Source organism: Theropithecus gelada, chromosome 4 (genome assembly GCF_003255815.1).
Source record: "Theropithecus gelada isolate Dixy chromosome 4, Tgel_1.0, whole genome shotgun sequence".
Lineage (NCBI taxonomy): Eukaryota > Metazoa > Chordata > Mammalia > Primates > Cercopithecidae > Theropithecus > Theropithecus gelada.
Window position 1 is genome coordinate 29,109,019 of NC_037671.1, and position 10,136 is coordinate 29,119,154.

Here is a 10,136-nt window from a genome sequence, read left to right on the forward strand (position 1 = left end):
ATCCTGGCTAACACGATGAAACCCCGTCTCTACTAAAAATACAAAAAAATTAGCCGGGCCTGGTGGCAGGCACCTCCTCAGCTACTGGGGAGGCTGAGGCAGGAGAATGGCATGAACCTGGGAGGCGGAGCTTGCAGTGAGCAGAGATCTCGCCACTGCACTCCAGCCTGAGTGATAGAGTGAGACTCTGTCTCAAAAACAAAAGGAAAGAGAAACGAAAATAGAGTATCATACAGCTTGCCAGTGATAGAAACAGGTTTCAAACTCAGTCAATCTGACCGTATGATACATCTCACACACCACTACATTCAGGTAGTTTAGATGCCTAGAGTAAATAGAGACGGAAGGAGATGGCTCTTCTATTGTCTCATTGTGCTTCTTCTGAGTGAGCTTGAATCACATAAAGGGAAACAGCAGAAAACAACCAGCTGATCCTCAGCTGTCATGTTTCCTTTAAAAGTCCCCAAGGGAAGGTCCTGGAATGTGACTCCCTTGCTCCTCTGTTACTCTCTTTGGCATTCATTTCTTTGGCCCCTACGCAAGGACTGTAATTGGTGGGGACAGCTAGTGGCCCTGCTGGGCTTCACACACACTGTCCTCCCTAGGCCAGTGCCACTGGAGTCAGAACTCTGGTGGTATTTCCCTCGATGAACTGGAGTAAACTCTCTCATTTTGAGATGATAAATGGAAGCCACCAAGTGGCTTAGAGGATGCCCAGGCCCTGTCATGGGGCCACTGGGGTTCCGGTGCACATTAAAAAAAAAAAAAATCTAAGCAGGACACTCAGGAATTGCTAGTTTCTGGGAAATCAGTTCACCATGTTCAAAAGAGTCTTTTTTTTTTTTTTTTTGAGACTCTATTGCGCAGACTGGAGTGCAATACCTCTGCCTCCCAGGTTTAAGAGATTCTCCTGCCTCAGCCTCACAAGTAGCAGGGATTACAGGCATGCACCACCATGCCCAGCTAAGTTTTGCATTTTTAGTAGAGACGAGGTTTCACCATGTTGGCCAGACTGGTCTCAAACTCCTGATCTCGTGATCCGCCCGCCTCGGCCTCCGAAAGTGCTGGGATTACATGCATGAGTCACCCTGCCCGACCATCAAAAGAGTCTTAATATATATATCCAGATGACATGTGTTTACTTTATGTTGCTACATGCATTTGGCTGCATAAATGTGGTACAAGCATTCTGTCTTGAAGGGCAGGTGCTTCAGGATACCAGGTACAGCTCAGAAGTTTCTTTTGTAGGCATTAAATTTTAGCAAAGATATCTCATCTCTTCTTTTAAACAATTTTCTTTTTTGCTGGTTAGAAAAGTTATGTAGAAAAAAGGAAATATCATTTATGCTCATTGTAGAAAAGCTAAAAAATGAATACAATTAAAGCTGTTATTTAATTAGCCAGTGATAAACTATTAAAAACTTGTCTATTACCTGTTAGTATTATTGTTGCATTAAAAATGCATATACTTTAATAAATGTACATTGTATTGCATACTGCATGATTTTATTGATGTTCATCTTGTGTATATACTTAATCGCTTTGTCATTTTGAGATATTTATTTTGCTTCTAATTTCTTTACATTTTGTCTTGTGGAATATTTTCATTCAACTGTGTTAGCCGAATTAATTGTTTTTCTTCACACTAGGGACATTGTCGTCTAAGTTGTAAGACATTGGTTATTTTACCAACAAACCATTCTGGAAGCATATGACAAATTCTTTCTCTCTTAATATGGTACCATACTGAAAGCAGACTGCTATAAGGCTTCACTTACTCTTCTACCTCATAAAGAATATGTTACAATTAATTAATTAGGTAAGCATTTGTTTTATATTGGTTTTATTTCACCTGGGCTGAGATTACAAGAAACACCCCAGTCTTCATAGTAACACATTTCGGTAACATATTTACTAAACATCAGCAACTGTGGCCTGTTAATTTTTTTAATAGAAATTTTAAGTCCTCATTTTCTTTCAGTGTTTTTTAAGCTTAATTTTTCTGGCTTTATTCATAAATTCTTAAGGTCAACTACATTTGAAAAATCAAAGACCTCATTTTAAATTCTTACTCACCTCTGGCAAAACCACTCACAGACCATGGGGGTAAAGAGAAGTGTGACACCTGGTGGCCACAAGTAAACATACCACGGTGGTCCCGTGACCAGAGGTGCAGAGCTGAGGGTTTTCCTGAGGGTAAAGGAATAAACAGTGGGTGGAGGGATGTGCACTAGAAATCACTTGTAGAGAAAAGCCCCTGAAAATTTCAGAAAACAAACAAGAAACTACTTACCAGCTATTTGAATTGCTGGAATCACAGGCCATTGCTGAGCTTCCTGAACTGGGAACACAACAGAAGGAAAACAAACCACTCTGATAAGAATTCAGTCAAGTACAGCAGATGATTGAGGACTGCTGAGAGGTACAGACCAAAATTCTTATGTTGTATTATAATAATGTCATCTTATAGTACTGTCAGTATTGTATAAAACATTATTCATAAACTTACACACATTTAAAAACAAAACACTGTCTCTAAAATCCCGAAATTTCTCATAAGCTATCAGTTTTAAATGAACATTTTTCAAACCACAATCTGATTTAACCATGACCATCACTTAAATATTACTGACTTTCAAATTAAAGATTTTCACATACAGGCTGATATTTTTAATTGCGATTCTCTCTGTAGGCTTTGGGTATAATGTGTTCTTTTCCTTTTTTGCATCGGTGATTAACTTCTACACTGTAACATGTAGAATGTTAATACAATATTAAAGTATTTTGTATGACAATTTTATTTGAAAGCCTAGGATGCCTTGACATCCTGCATACATTTAGTACTTGATATGCATGCATTCTGGTATCTCAAGCATTCTATTTCTGAGTAATTGTTTAAGGTGTAGAAGAGATAGATATGGTAGATTTGGGGTGGATACTTATATATTTTCTATTTCTTGGATGAATGAATTTGTATATTAAAAGTTTTCCATGGCAGAAATATTTCCAAAGACTTTTTTTTTCCGGTATGGATTGAAGGCCCTGATTTCACCACAGTGCAATATATCAATGTAGCAAAATTGTACTTGTACCCCATGAATATATATAATTTAAAAAACTATTTTTTTCCAGCCAATTATTATTACTTACTAGATATTAGGCTCTGTTCTGAATATTAATTTAATTCCTCCAAAGAATCTTATGAGATAGGTAGGAATAATTGCTTCTATTCTGTTATCCTTATGTTGCTGTTATGAAACCAAGGCACAGAAAGGTTAGTTAACTTACTGAAGAAGATGATTGTGCTAGATTTTTATTCTAGCCATTCTGGAATAACAACTACATAACCTTGTCTGAGCCAAGGAAACATATGGTGTGGCAATGTTACCATCTTTTTAGGAATAGCAGCACTCCTAATGTTTGCTGCAGGGAAAAAGGAATCTCAGAATTTGCCTGATCCCTATGATTTTTTTCCTAAATATTTTGAAATATCTTTTAGATGTATTTTAAAATTTAAGGATGTTTTGTTCCATTCATACAGAATTTTTTTTTTTTCTTTCTTGAGACAGAGTCTCACTCTGTCACCCAGGCTGGAATGCAGTGGCATGATCTCAGCTCACTGCAACCTCTGCCTACTGGGTTCAAGCGATTTTACTGCCTCAGCCTCCTAAGCAGCTGAGACTACAGGCACACACCACCATATACGCCTAATTTTTTTGTATTTTTAGTAGAGATGGAGTTTCACCATGTTGGCCAGGCTGGTCTCGAACTCCTGACCTCAAATGAGCCGCCCTCCTCGGCCTCCCAAAGTGCTGGGATTACAGGTGTGAGCCACTGCTCCCGGCCAAATTTTTAACTTGTTTTGTTATTGTTAAGACAGCTCTCAGTCTGACACCAAGGCTGGTATGCAGTAGTGCCACCATGGCTCACTGCAGTCTCAACCTCCTGAGCTCAAGTGATCCTCTCACCTCAGCCTCCCGAGTAGCTGGGACCACCACGCCTGGCTCATGTTTTTCTGTTATTTATTGAAACGAGTTCTGGCTATGTTGCCCAGGCTGGTCTTGAACTCCGGAGCCCCGGTGATCCACTCGCCTCAGTGTCTGAAAGGTTTATCAGGCGTGAGACACCGTCCCCGGCCAGATTTCTAACTTTTGAATTCACATATTCATTTATTCTTTTTATCATTCAGGAAGAAATGTGGGGATGGGTAGCCTTGAAGCATCATCCACCAAGTTATTTTACACACTAGATTTAGATACAAAGTATTTTTTTATTTTTATTTTTTAAATCAAATTCTAACTTTTACTCTGAAGATTCTAAAAAGAATTTTGGAGTCTTTAATTCATACTTTGGGGGCAGAGGTATAAGTACCAATATTTGTATAACTTTCAGTGCAAGTCACGTAAGCTAACGTTAGTCTATTGAGTTAAATATCCTTGATTTATTCCTTAAACTGAGTCACCACATCGGCACTTTTTATTTTTTTTTTTTTAGACGGAGCCTTGCCTTGTTGCCCAGGCTGGAATGCAGTGGCGCGATCTCAGCTCACTGCAACCTCCGCCTCCCGGGTTCAAGCGATTCTTCTGCCCCAGCCTCAAAAGTAGGTGGGACCACAGGCACACGCCACCACGCCCGGCTAAATTTTGTATTTTTAGGAGAGACGGGGTTTCACCATTTTGGTCAGGCTGGTCTCAAACTCCTAACCTCGTGATCCGCCTACTCCGGCCTCCCAAAGTGCTGGGATTACAGGCGTGAGCCACCGCGCCCGGCCGAATGGCACTTTCATAAAACAGCAAATAACCAACTTCACTACTGCCCCAAGAGATTTACCATGTATATGAGGGCATCTGTTTTAAGTATGAGTATAATGTTACACAAAGAAGTGTAAGATTGGGTTCACAATTTCATCATTAAAACAAGTATAAAATACTTTGTGCTTTCTGTGTGCTATTAAGGAAGTATTCAAGGGAATTTTGAAAATCATATTTAATTACTATCATGTTTGTGAAATTTTTGAAACAAATGTTTAAGAGAGGATAATGTTAAAAATTATCTTTCCAGCCAGACCTGTTGGCTCACGCCAGTAATCCTAGCATTTTGGGAGGACAAGGTGGGCAGATCGCTTAAGCCCAGGAGTTCAAAACCAGCCTGGACAACATAGGGAAAGCCCATCTCTACAAAACACACAAAATTAGTCAGGTGTGGTCGTGCACAACTGTAGTCCCAGCTACTTGGGAGGCTGAGGTGGGAGGATCACTTGAGCCCAGGGAAGTGTAGCTACCATGAGCCATCATGGTGCCACTGCATTCCAGTCTGGGAAAACAAAAACAAAACAAAACAAAAAACAAGAAAAGAAAAAGAAAAGAAATTTTCTGTCGAAATATCTTTATTTTTAACAAATCAAAATGTATTAATACTGTTTATGGGAGAGTGCCCACACAAGTACAGCAAGCCTAGGAAGTTCAAGTTAAGAAACCTTTTAGTAAAATAATTTAAACTGAAAAGAAAAAGCAGAGATTTTTTCCTAGAATAGTAAGGAGTGGAGGTAAAAAAAAAAACCCAGCAGAGACATAGGTTATGCTACAGAACCAAAGATGTGCCAATGGCAATGACAGTTTAATTCAGAAAAAAAAAACCAGAAAAATGGATATTTTAAGATTGAGTATGCCTGAATTCTTCCCAGAGTGGAAAAATCCATTTTAAATATATATATATACACCCTTTAATATTTGTTCTAACATTCATTGTTTTTGAGTCACTATCATTGAGAAAAGTTTAGAAAGGAGATATTAGGAGCAGGAAATAGAAAGTAAATAAAGTATCAAAATAAAAATGGGGTTTTATAAATAATATAATAGGCAAAATAAAGGAAAGGCATCCTAGACCTCTGGTTTAAATGAAGATGGCACTTGGCGAGATGAGTTCCAGGGTAGTTCACATGAGGTATGTTTTCAGAGAATTGTCATATTGCATATGCTGCTATATTTTTTATTTTCATGAATTAAAAGGCATGTTGAGATTTCAGAGTTTTACTTATGATCTTGGACTCTGCACTTTTTCTCTGTAATGTTTGACATTTGTTCCTAGCTAAGTCTCTAGTTATAAGGTATGTGTTATGGCATGTGGATAGTGAGTGGAAACATCTAATAACTCAATTTGGGTCAGAAGAATGTAATCAATTATTTCAGAAGTGATAGAAACAATATGACATTTAGAGCATTCTGGCCTTTCCTGGGTCTTTTTTCTCCATTTCTGGATTTCTTTTCATGCGAGCAAGTCTGAGGTTACTATATGATGTCTCTCACAGGCCACAGTTCATTATAAATATTACCAATGGATATTCATTTATTAACCAGAGAGAGGTGGGTGGGGTTGGGTTTTTGTTTTTTAAACAAAAGCGGATCTTATGGGCATTCTGGAAAGCTCTGGCAGGAAGCTAAGAATAAAATTTTGAATTGAGAAGTCCCTTTCTTCAAATCACATTCAGACCCAATTCTGCTCTTCTATTTATTTTTCAAGGGGATTAGCCTTATTTTAACACCAATAATCTTATCACGAAAACCTCCCAGAGGAAGACCCTGTAGACTTTGTAATGACCTTAATCAAGTATTAGCCCTACACTTCAATTAATCCCCAACTGTACAAAACGTATGTTCTTTTCTCTAAAGCTGGAGCAACTTGAAAGGGGATTAAAAATGGTGGGAAGGGAAGAGTGTTTGGAATTTCAGGCACAACAGACAGGCACAGCAGGCCAGGAAGAGCGTCCCGGGAAAACATTTTTTCCAGACTTAAGTTTATGTTCCCTATCTCTCTCACAGAGTTTTGCACGAAAATAAGACATTCAATAAACATTTGAATCGAGATAGGGAAGGTGACGAAGAAGAAGTTTGCACTTATGAGGTTTTAATTTGCAATTATTTGGTTATCTTTTTGCCTTCTCAAACATAGGATCTTTAGGAGTGAAACTTCATAGCCAAACTTATACTTTGTCCAGCACAGAGAAGACTATCAAAATGCCTGGTGTAAATAAAATATTGAAATGATTGGGAGGTTAAGTCCCTTGACCTATAAATCTGACCTCCTTTAAACATTATTTGTACTTTTCCCAATAAACTATTGCGTAATTTATTAGTTATTAAGTGGAAATAGAAATTTGGAATGGGGCTGTGCTTAGCGTCATTAAGCTGACAGGAATACAGTGCATTCAGCTTGTAGAGACCCTTCCAGTCCCACGAAGAGCGAAGTCTCACTGGCCAATCAAAACAATGAACTCTTAATGAAAGTTTTCTTGCTCCACCCACTTGGTGACCTAATTTGAAAAATAAAAAATCCGCGCCAACTCATGCTGTTTTCAATCAGGTCCGCCAAGTTTGTATATAAGGGACTGTGTGCGTTCATAACCTCCAATGCTGTGGGAATCATGTCTGGTCGTGGCAAAGGCGGAAAAGGATTGGGGAAGGGTGGTGCTAAGCGCCATCGTAAGGTGCTCCGGGATAATATCCAGGGTATCACAAAGCCGGCTATTCGCCGTTTGGCTCGGCGCGGTGGCGTCAAGCGCATTTCTGGTCTCATCTATGAGGAAACTCGAGGTGTGCTGAAGGTTTTCTTAGAGAACGTTATTCGAGACGCTGTTACCTATACAGAGCACGCCAAGCGCAAAACTGTCACAGCCATGGATGTAGTATACGCTCTAAAACGTCAGGGGCGCACTCTCTATGGCTTCGGCGGCTGAATCTAAGAATACGCGGTCTCCTGGAACTTCAAAAAAAACAAAAAAGGTCCTTTTCAGGGCCGCTCACAAAGTCGTCTTAAAGAGCTGAAATGCGTTGCAAGAATGTGAGTCTGGATGGCAGAATTGATTGATAACTTGAATAAGAATGATCTGTGTTTACAATGACCGGCCACATTCTGACAAAATTTTGAAGCAGAAAGTAGGCATAGAGAAGTAAGCGCTAGTAAAGTGTCTCCAGAAAAGAAGCATTTGCTGGGCACAGTGGGTCACAATTGTAATCCAAGCACTTTGGTAGGCCAAGGCAGGCGAATCACGTGGTCGGGCGTTCAAGACCAGCCTGACCAAGACGGCCAAACCCCAGTCTACTAAAAATACAAAAGTTAGCCGGGTGTGGTGGCAGGCGCCTGTAATCCTAGCTACTTGGGAGGCTGAGCCAGAGAACTGCTTGAACCCGGGAGACGGAGGTTGCAGCGAGCCGAGATTGTGCCACTGCACTCCATGCACTCCAGCCTGGGTGACAGCTGGGTGACAGATTGAGTCTCCATCAAAAAAAAAGAAAAAAAAAAAAAGTGGTCTAATAATCCTCAGAACTGGAGGAAGAACCATAACTGGTTGATTTTGTTTTTAACCTTATGTATGCCAGGCATGCTAGCCTTGTATACACACAAGGCTAAAGGAGCAAAGGTGCAGGAAGCCATCTTGAGGGATTCGCATATTCTTGAGAGACTGGCCAGCTGCTGAGAGAAGTCAGTTTTTCATCCTCACTGTATATGATGAAAATCTGGTGACAGTCGATTGCTGGGCACAGAATTTAGACAAAAGGGCTCTCTGCTATGTCAGGCAAGTGAGGCATATTTTTGCACAATCCTTGTAATTCCAAACTCATTGGGAAACAATACAATTACATCCAAACAGGAAAGGTCTGTGGTTGATTTTATCTATACAAGTTTAAAACATAATGTTTAGTTGTTTCTCATTATAGGACACAACTTAATTTTTAAAAAGATTCCAAACTATACAAATAAGTTCAGAAAAGTGAGGTACTATTGAACCGTCTGGAAAACATACATGTCTGTGAAATAATGCAATGCATAGTTTTGCAGGGGACTTTGTTCAAAGTTTCTCGAAATACCATGGTCCAAGATAGACTAACATTGACTGAATATTTTTGATGGTAAGAATACTAAATCACAAATCAAGGGAAAATTAAACTATGTTTGTTTAAAGAGAAATGTACTTTAGCTCAGACCCCGAGACTTAAAACAATTTTGTGATTCAGGAAGGTTGAATTCAGACCCTAACTGGGCAGCCTCCAACATTTTCATTAAGGTTTGGATTCTTAAAATTTTTCAGTCTTCAGAATGCTCTGGCAGTCTGATGAAACCTACACTTTTTTTTTTTTTGAGACGGAGTCTCACTCTGTCACCCAGGCTGGTGTGTGCAGTGGCGCGATCTCAGCTCACTGCAAGCTCCACCTCCCAGGTTCACGCCATTCTCCTGCCTCTGCCTCCTGAGTTAGCTGGGACTACAGGCACCCGCCACCACGCCCGGCTAATTTTTTTGTATTTTTAGTAGAGATGGGGTTTCACCGTGTTAGCCAGGATGGTCTCGATCTCCTGACCTCGTGATCCGCCTGCCTCGGCCTCCCAAACTGCTGAGGTTACAAGCGTAAGCCACCACGTCCGACCCAGATTATTTTCATAAATAAGATACTTAAAGTAATTCATAAGGTTACATCTGTATTAGATCAATAATATTAAAATAATTATCAAACCACTTGACTGTGTTTTTGTTGATATATCAAATATAAATAAGCAAGCATGATTTTCAAGATTCTTGCAACAACTATAACCTACAAATTTGTTATTTCTATCAGTCACACTCAATGGAAGAAAATTCTAAATTTCAGCTAGTTAATGAATAGATGAAAAAAAAAAAAAAAAAACTCCCCTAATCCATATTCTGGGACACCTTGATTCCCATTTATTCATCCCTTGAAGTCGGTGGACAGCATATTAAGAAACAATAGTTATAATGACACCACAGAAAGACTAGAATGTAGTACTTGTGTTTAAAAATAAAAGTATCAGCAAATTGTTTGGATGCTGAATTGCTCTCCACTCCCTTCTTTGACACTGGCATTTCCAGAACTTAGATGCTCTTATATGTAAAAGCCTACTCTAGTGCACCATTGAGTTTTTCAGGATTGGACATCAGATTTTGTAGTTCTTGGACCTCTAGGTATACACCACGTCTTTGACAAGAAGCCCTTTTTCTTTTTTAACTTTTTTTTTTTTTTTTTTTAAGTTTTGAGACAAGGTCTCACTGTCATCCAGGCTGGAGTGAAGTAGTACGATCATAGCTCACTGTATCCTTAAAATCCTGGGCACAGGGACTAAGGGAG

The 10,136-nt window shown here is 39.4% G+C and overlaps 2 protein-coding genes across 2 annotated transcripts in view; one reads left to right on the forward strand and one right to left on the reverse strand.

Annotated features, from left to right (window-relative positions):
* The window catches only part of LOC112623623, a 163,209-nt gene that overhangs the window by 69,971 nt on the left and 83,102 nt on the right, over positions 1-10,136 (reverse strand). The gene's annotated exons all lie outside the window — the stretch shown is intronic.
* LOC112623643 (histone H4) lies at positions 7,355-7,770 on the forward strand. The gene has a single exon (XM_025384200.1). The coding sequence runs from the start codon at positions 7,421-7,423 to the stop codon at positions 7,730-7,732; it is 312 nt and encodes a 103-aa protein (XP_025239985.1). The 5' UTR covers positions 7,355-7,420; the 3' UTR covers positions 7,733-7,770.